General features: G+C 48.0%; 2 protein-coding genes across 4 annotated transcripts in view; both read right to left on the reverse strand.

Moving 5' to 3' along the window:
- Window positions 1–810: 810 nt before the first annotated feature.
- Window positions 811–3,582, reverse strand: ACTA1 (actin alpha 1, skeletal muscle). 2 transcript variants are annotated; one of them, XM_031460841.2, is made up of 7 exons: window positions 3,497–3,582; window positions 2,608–2,748; window positions 2,179–2,503; window positions 1,835–1,996; window positions 1,557–1,748; window positions 1,286–1,467; window positions 811–1,207 (listed from the first exon to the last, which is right to left on the reverse strand). In XM_031460841.2, the coding sequence occupies exons 2-7, from the start codon at window positions 2,734–2,736 to the stop codon at window positions 1,064–1,066; spliced, it is 1,134 nt and encodes a 377-aa protein (XP_031316701.1). In that variant the 5' UTR covers window positions 2,737–2,748; window positions 3,497–3,582; the 3' UTR covers window positions 811–1,063. The 2 variants fall into 2 exon arrangements, with proteins under 2 accessions (XP_031316701.1, XP_031316702.1); XM_031460842.2 differs by having other exon boundaries at window positions 3,515–3,574.
- Window positions 3,583–9,589: 6,007 nt separating this feature from the next.
- NUP133 (nucleoporin 133) overlaps window positions 9,590–15,931 on the reverse strand; it is a 47,878-nt gene continuing 41,536 nt past the window's right edge. For both annotated transcript variants that reach the window (XM_010989874.3, XM_064487858.1), the window contains exons 24-26: window positions 15,530–15,594; window positions 14,132–14,220; window positions 9,590–10,367 (exon numbers count right to left, since the gene is read on the reverse strand). In XM_010989874.3, the coding sequence (XP_010988176.2) occupies window positions 10,231–10,367; window positions 14,132–14,220; window positions 15,530–15,594 (291 nt within the window). In that variant the 3' untranslated portion in view covers window positions 9,590–10,230. The remainder of the gene's footprint in view (window positions 10,368–14,131; window positions 14,221–15,529; window positions 15,595–15,931) is intronic.

A 15,931-nucleotide genomic window follows, 5' to 3' on the forward strand; every position in this document is an offset into this window, starting at 1 on the left:
TAGAAATCCGAACTGTTACTATGTTTTGTGCTTTTAAAACACTGCGGGGGTGGGATAGAGTTGTTCCTTCGCCCCTGCTTACGCCCGGTACCAGCCTCGGCTCCCTCCCCGGCGGACATTTCCTTGCCGGCCCGCCCTCAGCCCCGTTCCCGCCTTGCATGCGCTGTCTTTCTTTTGCAGTGTTCATTTGGTTCTTCCTCGCCCTCCTCCCACCTCTGGGAGCCGCTCTCCTTCCCAGTCCCCGCCCCGGAAAAGGAGCTTCTTTATACCACCATCACCCGGCACCAAGCATAGTACTTCCCAATCGGGAAGAGAAGTGGTTAGCTTCGCTTACGAAGGAAAACTGGCTCCTTAAATGCAGAACACAGCGCTTTCAATCAGACCTCGAGGTTCGGTAGGGACCTCTGATTCGGGAAGGACACGCCCGCCGTAGGTGGAGCGGGAAGGCGCCCCGCGGGGCGGCCCTCGGGCCCCAGCACCACGGCCAGCGCCCGCCGCCGCTGACTCAGACTCCGCCCCGGACTCCGGCCTCGGCCGCCCCTGCGCCCGCTGCCGACCCGAGCGCTGCGCAGGGCGGGGACACACCCGAGGGTCAAGCCGGGCCGCGGCGGGCCTGCCATTTTGGGGAATGGACCCCATCCAGAGGGGAAAGCCGTGAGTATGGGAAGACTTCACTCATGGTCTTGCAAGGAGTGCTCTCATATTGCGAAAAGTGACGTAGGACGATGGGGTCCCTCTTCCTCCCCTGATCCCCGCCGCTCCCCGCCCCCGCCCCCCCCCCACCACCCGCAATTAAAGACAACAAACAACTTTTGCAGCATAACAGAATGGCTGAGTTTAATGCTTCAAGTTTTCCATTTCTTTCCACAGGGCTTTGCTTTAAAAATAACAAAATGAGGTAAATAAGTTAATGTATGTACACGTTATAAACATTGTGTCGGTTTGCGGCGGCAGCAACGCCAGTGGTTGGTGAGAAGTTGCTGCGCGGTGGCTCGAGGTCAGCCACCTGCACCTTGAGCAGATTTGTCGTCCTGAGGAGAAGTCGCAGCTGTTGGAGTGGGGTCTAGAAGCATTTGCGGTGGACGATGGAGGGGCCGGCCTCGTCGTACTCCTGCTTGGTGATCCACATCTGCTGGAAGGTGGACAGCGAGGCCAGGATGGAGCCGCCGATCCACACGGAGTACTTGCGCTCAGGCGGGGCGATGATCTGTAAGACAGCGCGTCAGGTGGGGGAAGCCGCGCCCCTGGGCCCACTTGCGGGCGGGGGGCGCGGGCCTCTGCCCACCTTGATCTTCATGGTGCTGGGGGCCAGCGCGGTGATCTCCTTCTGCATGCGGTCAGCGATCCCGGGGTACATGGTGGTGCCCCCCGACATGACGTTGTTGGCGTACAGATCCTTCCGGATGTCGATGTCGCACTTCATGATGCTGTTGTAGGTGGTCTCATGGATGCCCGCTGACTCCATGCCTGGGGGCGGGGGGAGGAGCGTGAGAGGGCGGACGCGAGGCCCCGGGGAGCGGGAGGGGGTGCGGAGGGGGCGGGCGAGCCGGGCTAACCGATGAAGGAGGGCTGGAAGAGCGTCTCCGGGCAGCGGAAGCGCTCGTTGCCGATGGTGATGACCTGTCCATCAGGCAGCTCGTAGCTCTTCTCCAGGGAGGAGGAGGAGGCGGCCGTCGCCATCTCGTTCTCGAAGTCCAGGGCCACATAGCACAGCTTCTCCTTGATGTCGCGCACAATCTCGCGCTCAGCTGTGGGAGGCCGGGACGGGAGAGGACCCCTCAGCGCAGGGCCCGGGGGCCGCCCGCCCGCCGGGAGAGCCCGGGGCGCCGCGCACCTGTGGTCACGAAGGAGTAGCCACGCTCAGTGAGGATCTTCATCAGGTAGTCGGTGAGATCGCGGCCGGCCAGGTCCAGACGCATGATGGCGTGCGGCAACGCGTAGCCCTCATAGATGGGCACGTTGTGGGTGACACCATCGCCGGAGTCGAGCACGATGCCTGCGCGTGGGGCAGAGCCGGAGGCGGGGCAGGGGGTGAGCCGCGGCCCCGCGGACCGCAGGGGACGGAGGCCTAGGCGGCGGCGGGGGAGGCAGGCCAGGAGCTCTGGGAGGTGGGCGGGGGCGCGCCGGGCGGGCGGGGGATCCGCAGCGGCCCGGGCTGTGGGGCCCCGGGACACTCACCGGTGGTACGGCCGGAGGCGTAGAGGGACAGCACCGCCTGGATGGCCACGTACATGGCGGGCACGTTGAAAGTCTCAAACATGATCTGGGTCATCTTCTCGCGGTTGGCCTTGGGGTTGAGGGGGGCCTCGGTGAGCAGGGTCGGATGCTCCTCGGGGGCCACACGCAGCTCGTTGTAGAAGGTGTGGTGCCAGATCTTCTCCATGTCGTCCCAGTTGGTGATGATGCCGTGCTCAATGGGGTACTTCAGGGTCAGGATACCTCTCTTGCTCTGCGCCTCGTCGCCCACGTAGGAATCTTTCTGACCCATACCCACCATGACACCCTGCGGAGCGGAGACACAACGCACACGTTACCGCGGCTCAGAGAGGCGCGGGGCTGGGCTGCGCGGGCTCCCCGGCCCAACACTCTGTCGAGTGGCAGCCTGACCTGGTGGCGAGGGCGGCCCACAATGGACGGGAACACGGCCCTAGGAGCGTCATCGCCGGCGAAGCCAGCTTTCACCAGGCCGGAGCCATTGTCGCACACGAGGGCGGTGGTCTCGTCTTCGTCACACATGGTGTCTAGTTTCTGCAAGGACAGGAAGGCCGTGCAGACACATGGCGTGTCAGGCAGGAGGCCCCGCCGGCCCGAGCGCCTTCCCTCCCCCGGGATCTACGGATTCCCCCTCCCCAAGCCCTTCACGCATCCAGCCAAGGGAGCAATCAAAGCCACTGGCCCGAACTTCGTTCGGGGCTTGGGGCTGTGGTGCGCTGGGGAGAGAACACAATGAGAATTTGTCCACCAATGAGCCCTGAACACATTGTCCCTGTGAGTTTTCTGCCTTCACTGCAGGCCACCTGCTGCAAGCCTGCCCTCGCTGCGCTTCGGTGGCCTCACGTAGGGGGTTAAGGCTCACGAATCCTGCTCCGTGGGACTGTGAGGATGGGAGAGGCGGCCCGTGGGAAGGGCTTTGGCGCTCCATCCAGGAAGGAATGGCCTATTCCGGACCCCCACGAATTCCAGACACAACCAGGGGCCCTTTCGCCTGATGGAGAGCCCATGAAGTAGTGGCCCTTCCTTTCCTTTGGCTCTTTTGGGAGGGAATAGCCCTTAGGATGGCTAAAGCAAAAGCTTTCATCTACCTTGGCACATACTAAGCGTCAGGTAGAGCAGCCCAAAGGGGCTGGGAGTAAATTTGGAAACTTTTTTGTTGTTGTTGTTTCTGTCTCCTCTTTAAAGGCTTAAGATAGAGTGTGACGACTGGGATCTACCGGAGCTGTCCGGGCTCCCCTCGGTGGGGCCCTGTTCCCCTGTCCCCATCCCACCCCCGCCCTACCTGGGCGGGTGGCTACACCTGCTGCTCTCCGGCTGGGCCCTGGTCGCCGCGGGAGGGAAGCGAGGCTTCTCTGGGCGCTGTCCGCTGTGGTGGCCGCGGGTCCCCCCGCTCAGGTTTTATATAGCCCGCAGGCGCTCCCCCCGCGCCGCCCCGCAGGAATGTCGCTCCCCTTCTCGAGCCATATTTGGGTGTTGGGCACTAGAGCCCCCTCCCCGCTGGCCGGTTCGCAGCCTGGGCCCCCGCCCTGGTCCCCTGCGCTGACCAAAGAAGGAGCGGCCTGGCCCCAGCCCAGGTAACGCGGGCCGGGCCGTATATGGAGTGTCTCCCCGGCCGGGCGGCCCCGCCCGACCCGGCCCAGTGGCCCCGCGGACGGGCTGGCGTGGGGCGAGGGTCACCGCGAGCTGGCGGTGCGCGTGTGCGCCTGCGCCCCCGAGGCCGCACCTGTCCGCGGCCGCCCCGCCCGCGTCTGCCCCGCTCGCACCCGGCCTCAGGAAGGCGCTCCCACGTCTCACCCCTTCTCTGAGTCCTTTACTCAGACCCCCAAACCCTCAAGTGCCGGCTACAGGGAGAAGGGAAAAGATCCAAATGGTGGGCCCCAGAGGACAGGAGGGGCGCTCACGCTCGGCCTCCCGGGAAGGGAAGGGAGGCGACCCCTCCCCTAGCTCCCCAGCGAACCTCATTTCTCCCTCCCAGCCCCGAGCTCCCCGAATCCAGAGGGCTGACCCCGCCGGTCCCCCCCCCCCCCAAGAGAGGGCCGCCGGCGGCGGGAGGGCGCGCAGCTGTCGCGGGGCAGACAACTGGCGGCGGGAGGCGAGGGCGGAGCGGCGGGGAGGAGGCGCGGGGCTCCCGGGGACAGGCCGAGGCGACGGCTCTGGCAGCGCCGGGCACAAAGCCAGGCACCCGGAGCTGTCCGCATGGGGACGCGCAGTGCGCTCGGGGGATCGTGAAGGGCGTGAATTTCGGGGGGTGACCGGCCGGCTCCGGGGCGCGGGGGCCGAGGTGAGCGCCCTAGCCCCCACATCCTTGGTGGGGCTTGGTGTCCCTCTGCGGGGGCTGCAAGGTAAGGGGCACACCCTCGGACAGGGAGGTGGGGACGGGTGAGGTGCTTTGACTAGATGGAGCCGCGTTCGTCTTTCCTCCCGACGAAGGGACGGGACGTCGCACTGTAGGATGGGTAGCATTTTTCCTTCTGCAAGGGCTGAACAGACTCATCTTTATATTTAGAGCATGATGCCCAGCCAAGGCCAGGCTGCTTCCCAGTCCACCTTGGAGAGTCACTGGCCGCAGGCACCGCTGAAGCGGTTCTATTTATACCGCTGATATATGGGCCATGCCTTTCTAATTTTCTAGAAGGACTGCAACTACTTATGGTAAGGTGGAGCGGGGGTCAAAAGAGGTTATCCAGTTGGTGCCTCTGACTTTTTTTTTTTTTTTTTTACCCCTCGGGACAAGAAGAGTCCTAACCTTGCTGTGGAAGACACAAGGAGAAAATTTTCTGTGATGAACTCAGCGACATGCTTGAAGGGGGTACATCAGTGATGTGGTGAGAGCCAGAATCGAACCACTCATTTTTCTGATGTGCTTAAGTGTTCCCAAAATAATTCCCATTCACATTTGGTGGGGGGACTCAGCAACCCGGACAGGTGCGGGTCCTCTGAGGAAGGATATAAGAGTATATGAAATGGGGGGAGGGTACAGCTCAGTGGCAGTGTGCCTAGCAGGCACAAGTCCTGAGTCCAACCCCCGGTCCTTCCATTTAAACAAACAAACCTAACCCCGCCCCCCCCCCAAAAAAAATAGAAAAAAAAAAAAAGGATATGGAACCCTCTTCCGAAGAGCCCACATCAACACCACCCTTCCTAAAATTCGTAAGTCAATTACAAAATAAGGAGCTTGGTTAGCACAGGGCCTGTGTGGTGAGTGTAAAGCTACTGTGGCTTCATGCTCAGCGTTTTCAGTTAGAGAATGAGAGAATACCTGACAGACCTACATTTCATTTTCAAGGCCTTGTGTCCTGCTGTGTCAGTGGGGAGTGAGACACTAGGGGAAAATAACCTGGCAAGCGCACAATATGTACAAGGGGAGCAGCCTACATCTGGGTCTTGAAGGCAGGACACGGGATGCTGTCATTTGCTGAGCACTTAAGCATTTACTGACATTTTAGAGAATGAGGTTATCAGTGTTTTCCAAAACTCTTGCTCAGGGCCACTCTTCTCTCACCTACAGCAAGCTTTTCTAAGCTCTGAGTCTATTAGATTCAAACATACGTTAAAAACTATGACTAAAACACTTGCAGGCTGGCGGAGACCTGCTGGTACAGGTGGGCCCCGCCTGGGAGCGCCGGGCCGCTCTCTGCCCTGGTCCGGCTGGTTTAAATAGGCCCTGATGGGTCGCCGGGGGCGCCTCCCAGTCCCTCTGTGGTCCTGTTGAGCTCTCATTGGCTTGGGAGCAGACCTCAGGAGCAGGTGGGAAGCCGTGTCCATACATGTACGCCGAGTAAGCGGGCCACTGCCTGCACGGCCTTTTGAGAACTACCAGAGCAAAGGCCAGCCTTGTAGGGTACGCGCGGCAGACAGCTCCTGCTTCTAAGTTTTCAGGTGCGGCCTCAGCTCCGGGTACTGACAGGGCCTTCCTTCTGCTACAAGCCAGCCATCGGGCTCACACCCACCTCCTCCAGCCTTGCCCCCTCTGCTCCTCGCATATCTGTGTACCCCAGTCTCGCAGGCTAAGCCTTCTCTCATGTACCCTGCCTGTTTAGACGTGAATTTGGAAAACACCTTCTATGCTTTTGTGTTGTTCCCATTAATCCTGTAATGCCTTGGGGTAGATGAGCTGAGTACTATTCATTCCAGCTTTAAGAGTAAGAAAACCAAGACTCAATGAGCCAGGCAGCACGTCCCAGGTCCCACAGCAGCTGGGGGACACGCAGGGGCTTGGGGGACCCTTCCTTCCCCAGGGCCACCTGGGGAGGGGCGAGGACTGCTATCTCCCTTTAATCTTTCCCAACACTTGGTATGTTCTGGAATATAACAGATCCTCAAAGGATCTTTTCCAAAAAAGGGCCAAAGACATCTTAAATGAAGTCATGACTTCATTCGCCACTGTCACTGTTGTCTCAAAAAGAACAGTGAGGGCGGCTGAGTGGCAACAAAGTCAGAAACATACCAGTGACCAGGTGGGTAAATGAAAAAACCAAACTCACTTTCCTCACAAGCCACACGTCTGAAAACGTCCAGTGGAACACGGCGGTCAGGCAGAGGGCTTCGCTCTCCTCCCCCTGGGGCTCGCTCGGCTCTGGGCATCTCTAAGGGCCTAATGATTCCACCAGAGCCGCTCCCTCTCCTCCCGCCACCTCTGCACGCCTGGTACAATGAACTAGTGACAAGCGTGCGCTTGGGAGGAGAGCGCACCTGGAGTGCCTGCCCCTCTGCCTGGCCACGGGACGCTGGGCAGCTCACCTCCTGAGACGCAGCCTTCTCCGCTGAGGACACCACCGACTCCGAATGACTGATTCGAAGGCTGAAACTAAGTGGGTGTGTCTTACACACTCAGTAAGAGGTACTGTATTTCTTCTGAGTGTTTGGAGGAGGTGGGAGGGATGAGGGGGTGGGAGAGGTGAGGAAAGGACACGAGAAATCATTAGCCCTGTTCACTGAGCACTTACCAACGTCATCGCTAACTGAACAGGAAGAGCGATGCAATTTTACACGTGTCTGGAACACACACAGATTTTTGTACAAAGATTTATTCCAGTATTATTTAAAATGATAAAAAAAAAACATAACACAACCCAAAACTACTAACCCAAGTGTTTTAAGATTGTTAAGAAGAGAGAGAGAGGCAGAGAGAAAGAGAGATAGACAGACACCTGTTAAATAAATGATGATATAGCCATTTGGGAAAGTGTCATGCAGTCATTAAAATTTTTTATCTTGAAGAATACTGAAGACATGCCTTCTCTGGGGGAAATTTGGTTCTTTGGGGGTTAAAAAGCCCTTAGATATTATGATGATTTGTGGCCTCCAGAGGCTGTGGTAAATCGAGATATGCAGTATTTATCTGTGGTATTAAACTTCCACGGCGGCGTGAAGGGAGCAGAGTGATTTTTTTTAAGCTGTCTAGAAAGTCTCCTTAGGAGTGATAATGAAAAAGGTTGGGAAATAGTGGATTAAAGATACACAGACGTGCTCACAATATCTCACATCAAAGGAAGTAGGTTACAAAATACACCAGTATGCACAGTCTGAAACATTCTAGGATGTGTTTCAAAATGGTAACTGAAATTATTTCTGGCTAATGGATTACAAGGGTTTATTTTCGTTTATATACTTTTTTAAAAATTAGTTTTCACACTTCCTACAATATTTTTAAAATTTTGGAATTACACAAGATTATATATTTAAAAATGTACTTTGGAATTTAACGAGTGGGTTTTATATAGAAATATATAAAGCTGTTTTCTCTAGAGGCATTCCTTGAGTAAAATGTCCAGGAACAGGGAGGTGGGGCTACACTAGTATTTCTGTAGTGATCAGCCTCAAAACATGCAAGCGTGCGGGAATTGAGGCGGACGGCACCCCAGAGGGGCTCTCCTTCGGCTCAAGTTACCTCGCAGGAGGGCCGTGCCACACACGGGTTCCCACAGACCGGACGCTTGGTGGGTGATGCTTTAAGAAAACCATGACTCAGACCCCAAAGCGAGAAAAGCAGCACAACCCAAGGTTTAAAGTTTTCTTTAAAAACAAAATCTCTGAAACAGAGGGTGCCAGCTGCCCTCTCCTCACCAAGGATTTCAGCAAGTCTCGCTGTGTTTCCCAACTTCTGTCTTAATCCTTGACACTTCTCACAAACTCCTGAAACATACCAAATCACAGAGCCCGCCCCTCAAGGTCAAAACCACCACCTTGCTGTTCGATTTAATGGTTGACACAAGCTGGGACTTCCCACCAGCATTCAGACAGGAGTGAAGAAAACCTTTTCCACGTCAGTGAAGTTTCTCTTTCCTTAGAAAACATGCTCGCCTTTATAGCACTTTTTTAACACATTATCAACGACTCAATTTATATAAAAATCAGCAATTCTTTGATAGACTATGTTGTGGAGCAAAATTTTAAACTTCAGAAGAAAAATATTATTCAAAATCTTAGGCCTTAATTTCACAATTACTGTTAAACTAATTTTTGAAAAACCCAACCCTTTTGGTACCATGGCTACCACCTCTGAGGGACAGAGGCAGGACAGAGGGCCTTTTTCTCCCTCAAAACGAGACAATGCTGTCGTGGTGTGAGAGCAGCTGTTTTACATCCACGTGCTCTGTGGCCAGGGTTGTATGGGACTGGCCTTGGTCGCACCAGGGGTAACCGCGTTTGTGGCAAGTGACGGTGGCAGGATCCTGTCCCTAGAGCGCATTGTCCTCTGCAGGATCTCACAGGTGAGACCTGATGTCTCTGTAAAACCAAAGCCTCATCTTCTACCAAGAATCCAACAATTTCGTACCCCATCTGACAAGTTCTTCCTAACTTCCCTCAGTGCCCTTCAGTGTGTTACTAACCGGGACCCTGACGCTGTCCTGACAGCACACGCTGCAGACACAGGAAGACCAGGCTGCCCCTTTCCTTCCTTCGGACAGTGATGCAGACAGCTCCAAACCTGCTCAGAAGCAGGACGTGAAGCCTGAGGGGAGAAGGCATGATGGCTGTACTTCGTGAAGCCAGGAACCGGACTCTCTTCACCATATTTAACTTCTGACCTTTTCAGCTGTCGGAGCAAGCTGTTTAGTGAGCATTCAACTGGGCCAAAGTCTGAACATGCCAGCAACCCCGTCTTTATTTAAAGCCAGATAAAAACTGAGGACGACATAGGTCCAGACACAGAAGAGTTGAGAACCACTGGTTTTCAATTAAATCAGCTGCCTTATTAAAAAAAAACAACCCTACAACGGTTTCTAGCATTACACACACCTTAGATTAGCTAGACAGACTGTGGTAAGGTGGGAATTCAGTGTCAACCATCCGGAGAATCCATGAAGCTGACTGAATCCCCACACTGAACACTGAAAGATTATAACCTACTGTATGGTAACTTATAGACAGGTTAGAAAGCCACGTAAATATGTTTTATTCACCAAAATACTTTAATATTCCATTATTTACATAGAAAAGTTTTGACATTTTCCCCAACGGACTAACCAGTTATCAAGCTCACAGTGAATCAGGCCGCTCTGTCTCTCCGTTCCGCAAGTTCGCAAAATTTGACACTTATCTCACTAGGCATTTCCCACTAGCCCTAACCAGGATACCAAATATTCCACGGACTCTCCGATGCATAATATCCAGAGACGCAGCAACTCCACAGACAATTTAGTGCAATCTTGTCATTTTTAGAGTTACAGAAGCTGAAGCCTAGCAGTAAGCTGTACGGATGAAGTGGCCAGAGCCAGGACAAGAGCTCCAGAGCCCCGGACGAAGGGAGATAAAAAAGGAAGGGTAGCAAGTATGCAGACAACTGATAAATTTCAGATGGAAAAAGGGAAGAAGAAAAAAAAATCATGTGACTGAAAACCAAAACTATAGTCACATAACTATTTTGTAGTAGCTTCCAAATAAAGTATAAGAAACCCTCAGTAATACATGTTATAAAACTGTACAAACTTCCAGACGTTTCAGGTCTAAAATGTTTTGTAAGGAGACATGCTTATGCAAATTTTCGGGAACAATGACCACTTTTAGAAACAGTTACATTTGCCCTTGGACATAATATTCGTAATTGGCTTTCAACACAAACTCAAAGTAAGGGTTGGCCTTTAAGCTCCCCAGCTGGTCGGCCTGTAGCAGGTCCTTCACCTCTGGCAGGTACTCGCTGAGCTGAATGCCTACAAACACAGACACAGAAAGGTATTTTTTATTTTGACATAACTGAAATGAATTACAGATGACTGATGATAAAAACACCTGTGCTTCTATTTAAACTATAATGTCACTCCGCTGTTGGGAAATGCTCTGTTCTAAATTCCTCCCACCTGTCAGACACACTTGCAGGTCTGACAATATGACATTCTTCACTTAGAAGAGGTTGCCTGAGTGTTTTTCTCTCTAGTGGTCAAAATAGTCAATCTGCTTAAATTCTTTAATAAGATCTGAAATATTTTCATTTTTCTCCACAGCTTAAGTCATTCCTTCAGTGCAGAACTGAAATCATAACTTGAAAACAAGTATTTCAAACAATTACATATTCACCTATTTGGGAAATAACTTAGTAGGAATACTGTCATGGAAGCTGGCTACGGGACCTCCAAATGTGTTACAGTTTAACTCTAATTACATAGCTGGAAGGAGCATGTCTTCAGTCTCCACTGAGTTGGAAAGCCAATGAGCATCTGTGTGGTTACAGAACAGTATGTACAATCTCATTTGATAAATAAAACTGGAGGAAAAATTTGAAATTAATATGGCAACATTTTATAATTTGTTACTTTACTATAAGGTTCTCAAAATCAAATTATGGCAACATTTTATAATTTATTACTTTACTGTAAGGTTCTCAAAATCAAATACTGTTTTGTTTTATTTTTTCAATACCTTCAAAGTGCCCAGCACCATTTTTGGTACTTAATTGTTCTATAATAAAAATCTGGGTTAATAAATGTTATGAGCCTAAGTCTGCAAATTTGTTACAATTAACATACTTTCAGTAAAGACTTTGTCTCTGTAAAACAGTATTACACTTCTGCAAATACCACATTAATTTCCTAAAGATCAATTCTCTAAAACAAAACAAAACAAATCATTTTATTCGTCTTCTATTTTTACAGTGAATGCCTACTATTTAGACCTAATATTTGATGGTTTATTTCTTCTTCTTAGAGCAGGGGTGGTAACTCGAGTGCCTGCAAAGGTTTGGCAGGTCCCCCGAGAAAGGTGGCCTACGGGTTTTGGTAAACAGAACCAGCGCCTCATTCAAATTGGGCAGTGCTCATCAGCTCTGGCTGACAGCTGCCGGGTATTTTAGTCTCGTGTGGGCAAATCTTTTGATTTTCTGAGAAGTCAGAAAATAAGACTTTTATAAAGAACAAGGTCCTACATTATGGCAAAGGGAACTAAAACCAATATCTTTTAATAAACTATAATGAAAAAGAATGTGTGTGTGTGTGTGTGTGTGTGTGTGTGTGTGTGTAAAACTGAATCACTATGCTGTACACCAGAAACACATCATAAATCAACTGTACCTCAAAAAAAAAGTTTTAAAAAGGAAAAAGAAAAAAGAAAAGAAGACTTTTGTTAAGAACTCTTCTCAACTATTAAATGCCAGCAACTAATTAGAAAAAAGTTTAAACTCTATGAGATGACATGTGCTTTTTTTCCTGTATGTATAATGTAATTCAGTAATGTGCAAAAACTGAAAAGCTCCAGGTGGGTAATTTAAATATATCTGCAGGCTGAATCCATTCCACAGGCTGGAGTAATTGCTGGGCTGTCCAAGTCTATGAAATACAATGTGAGGCTCTCTATATCTTCCTTCGGAATCTGTCCTTTAAAAACATTTACTGTTGTACATGAAAGCCATATATTATTAAAAGCTTCCAAAAATAAATGTCTTTGGCTTGTTCTTATATATAAAATATTATTATACATACTGTAAAATATCATATTACTATACATAACTTTAATAATAGTTTCCACTTGTTTTTGTCCTTTGGTCAAAATTTAATAATTCTTTTTGTAAGATTACAGCTTTCTATTTCTGTTTTCTATCTATGATTTATGATCTAAAAATAGCCAAAGCTGCAAAGCCAACTTTAAACAGCACCAAATACCTGATCAGCCACAGTTCAGTTCAGGAGCACTTTCACAAGAACTCACTTCATGGAAAGCATCAGATTTGGGTCCAAATGTTTTCTAATAACCTAGTAGGCGTAACCGGAGAATCTCTCCAACTACACAGAGAAACTGACCATATCCAGTTATTTCTTCAATTCCAAATATAGAAAAGAGAAAGCCTCGTAGATACATCTTAACTCCTTCTGAATTTCAAGCATTTCAAGCAAAAGATATTTTCTTAGCTACATCCCTTCCTCCATTATTTAATTTTTATTTATTTTTTGACAATGAAAAGGCCTTTGTGTTATCTGTTCATCTCTGAAAATAAAACCACTCCACTAAACCTGCTGACAGTGTGAGGTAATCAAGTATGCATTCTTCATAAATAAAAAACCAGGTCAATTCTGAGGAAGTTCCAAGTTACAGAATTGCATTTACATTTGATCAGTTACAAAAGGAGACAGAAAATCTGAGAAGTAATGCTAGGAGGTCAAGGCAGACAGGCTCCATCTAAAGTGACAGCTTCTGGCGCAGAAACACCGAGAGGGTCTGCATCCCTTTCGCCTCACAACGTTGGTCGGTGCAGTTAGTTCCAGTCCCGCTCAGAGGTCCCCCTTCATTTCACTCAGTTAAGTCAGTGACCCTCAAATGGAGGACTGCAGGGTGGAATCTGGTACAGAAGACCTGGGGCTATGAATCTGTAAAATAATTCTAGGCATTCAAAGAACAAATGTTTACTGAGGGACTGCTATGTGCCAGGCGCTGGGTTGGGCATGTTTTATGTAGATTAAATGATGTATCTTGCAGATACATTATAGAAAATTTCCAAATGTGTGTCAATGTCAGCATTATGAATAAATTTCACATCCATCTAGAAAGGCTGCTGAATTTATAAGTTTTTTGTCATTATGTGTTTTTTTCCAGTTGTTATTAAAGAGATTGTCCTTATATTTGAAAAGATTGATAAAAACTAAGTTAGCTTATTTTGCACACTGCCTGGATTTAGCATCATATATTTTGATTTAATAACTCTACAATAAATATGAGTCACACTTGTCTTTATGTATAAAATGTACAAAATCTCTCCTCTCTAGTCTATCATTCTCCATGTATTAAGGTCCAATAATATGAAAGGAAGTCAAAGTTAAGTATCCTCTAATTCACCCTTTACTTTCATAGCATACATTTAACCATAAGTTTCTTTTACCTGTTTGCATCTTGATCAGCAAATGGAATTTTGCTCACTGTCTTAGGTACAAAACATATGAAACATATTCCCTTCTTGTTTCCTTTTATTTTGTTCTTAAAACTAACCTTAGAGTGTTAACGTCCAAAATGGATTGGTAAAAACACTTCGTAATTTGTTCTTAAGCACAGTATGGTCAAGTTTAGCGCACGATAATATATCAAGAAAAAAAAGTTTGGTTCTCATTTCAAGTTTTCAAATCTTCACGAGAGTTTCGTAAGTTTCAAATCTTCACAAATTGAAAAACGAAAGGAAATGATTACTTCTCTCAGTACAGATTTTTGGAGTCACGCCAACATTTGTAACCGTTCCTCGTCCATCCTGAATTAGCATGGAGACTTTGCTCACTACAGTCACCCAGGACCCTAGTGGACGGGACACCACCATGATAAAAGCTCCCTGGGTTGGAGAGGGAAGAAAAAGCCCTTCCTTTACTTTACACAAATCTCTCTAACTGCCACATTGTTTAACCCTAAGCCCCCCGGCATTCGACACCCGGGCAAATCCCCATTATTCTGAGACTCTAAAACTGAGGACTGATACTGTAATTTCCAATATTAACAAACCACTTACCGTCCTTTAAAAGCTTCTGTAAGATTTTCACAAATATACTGTCTTTCGATACCTCAATTGGATCATCTTTACCATCTGAACTGGACCAGCTAGAAAACAAAATCACTGTGAGGATAAAACGAAATCATGGACAGAATCTGAAATAAACAACTGGTTTGCTAATGTGGCTAATGTGGATTTGTTTGATGTTTGGCGGGAAGGGGGAAGAATCTTGAGTTTTGTAATACTGTTGCAAATTATTTAAATAAAGGAACTTTAAATGTTGGGCACATCCAGAGTCTTATATCAGATATAAGATGCTACACTCAGGTAGCTCTTCACCCAATATAACCAGCATGTATGAGATGTCAAAACCAAGAAGTGAGGTATCTTTCCCAAGAAAATTCTGTAAGTAAGTTAACAAACCTAGTAAAGAGCCTAAAGTATGATTTTCCAGAGCACAGGCAGTAGGTAGAGTATGTTATATTCTGTTTTTCATAAAAGTAAAATGGCAACTAGTGTCTGGTGTAACGTTTAGAAGTTTTCTTTATCTAGTTGAGATTATGTACTATTGAAATACACACACCACACAGAACCACTGCTTTGCAGGAATAAATGGATATATCCCACATGGAACTCTGAAGTTTTTAAACAAGAAGCCAAAACAAGGAATTCCAGTCTAGTGACCTAACACATTTTTTATGACCGGGAAGGTGAATCAAACAGGCAGAGTGAGATGCTTCAGAGGACGACTTCCAAGACCAGATTTCACAACAATTTTAACTATTTGGGAGTGATCAGAGAAGGAAATACTTTAGTAAAAATAGTTTCTACTGTAATTTCTCAACATTATAGGAAAAGAAAAAGTGTGAGTAGAGAAGGCCTTTAGCACTCAAGTCTTGCTCTCTTTAAAACTATCTTCCCAGGGAAGTCCATCCCTACCACTGATTATTCGCAGTCTTCCTTTGCCACTGAATCTGACAGCATCATTTCAGTGGACAGAAATCCTCCCCTGCAGGGAGGTTACAGCGAAAAAGAGGAAGCAACAACTTTGAAGAGGGCAGTGATTCTCAAATTATAACCACTTTTTATTTAAAAAGAAATCTAGCCTCAAAAGTCTTGCTTGGCAGAAGTGGCCTAAGTTCTGCAAAAATAAGGAACATTTTACTTCCGTGCAGACTGACAGTCTACATTTTAAGATCAAAAGTAAAGACTTATTATACCAGTGGTCCTAAATCCTTAAGCAATTCCTTAATTACTGAATAAAAATTAGGATTACCAGTGCAACCAATAACATTCTTGTAACATACGTGACAATACAATTAATTAGGTTACAAAACCAATTGATGCAGGATATCATAGTTTTCCTAAAGAGTCCTTTCCAAGACTGCATCTTAGATTCATGCTATGAGAACGTACTTATCTCTCTGAAGAGCTTTGCAAAGGATTTCCAGTTTTAGGTCATTTATATTTACATCTTCCTCCTTCACAGCAAAACAAAACAAAATCCTCATTAAATTCTGATTTTAAAAAATACATGTTTTAATTTGAGTTACGTCAATTCCTAATTCTGCCTAAGATGTTAATACTATTCATAAGAGTAAGACTATTAATAACTTTGTGGAAATTTATTTCTGATTATTCTAAGATGATCTGATTTTATCAGGAAGCTTCAGAGACTCAAGATTTGAAACAGAGTAACATAAAAGCCAACACGTTATGTTTTTATAATCCATCAAACTGCTTTCAATTGCAGGCTGACTACTTGCCCTACAGAATTATCATTACAATCTTTTTTTTTTAAAGAAGGCTGAGAAATAG

Source organism: Camelus dromedarius, chromosome 8, assembly GCF_036321535.1.
Source record: "Camelus dromedarius isolate mCamDro1 chromosome 8, mCamDro1.pat, whole genome shotgun sequence".
NCBI lineage: Eukaryota > Metazoa > Chordata > Mammalia > Artiodactyla > Camelidae > Camelus > Camelus dromedarius.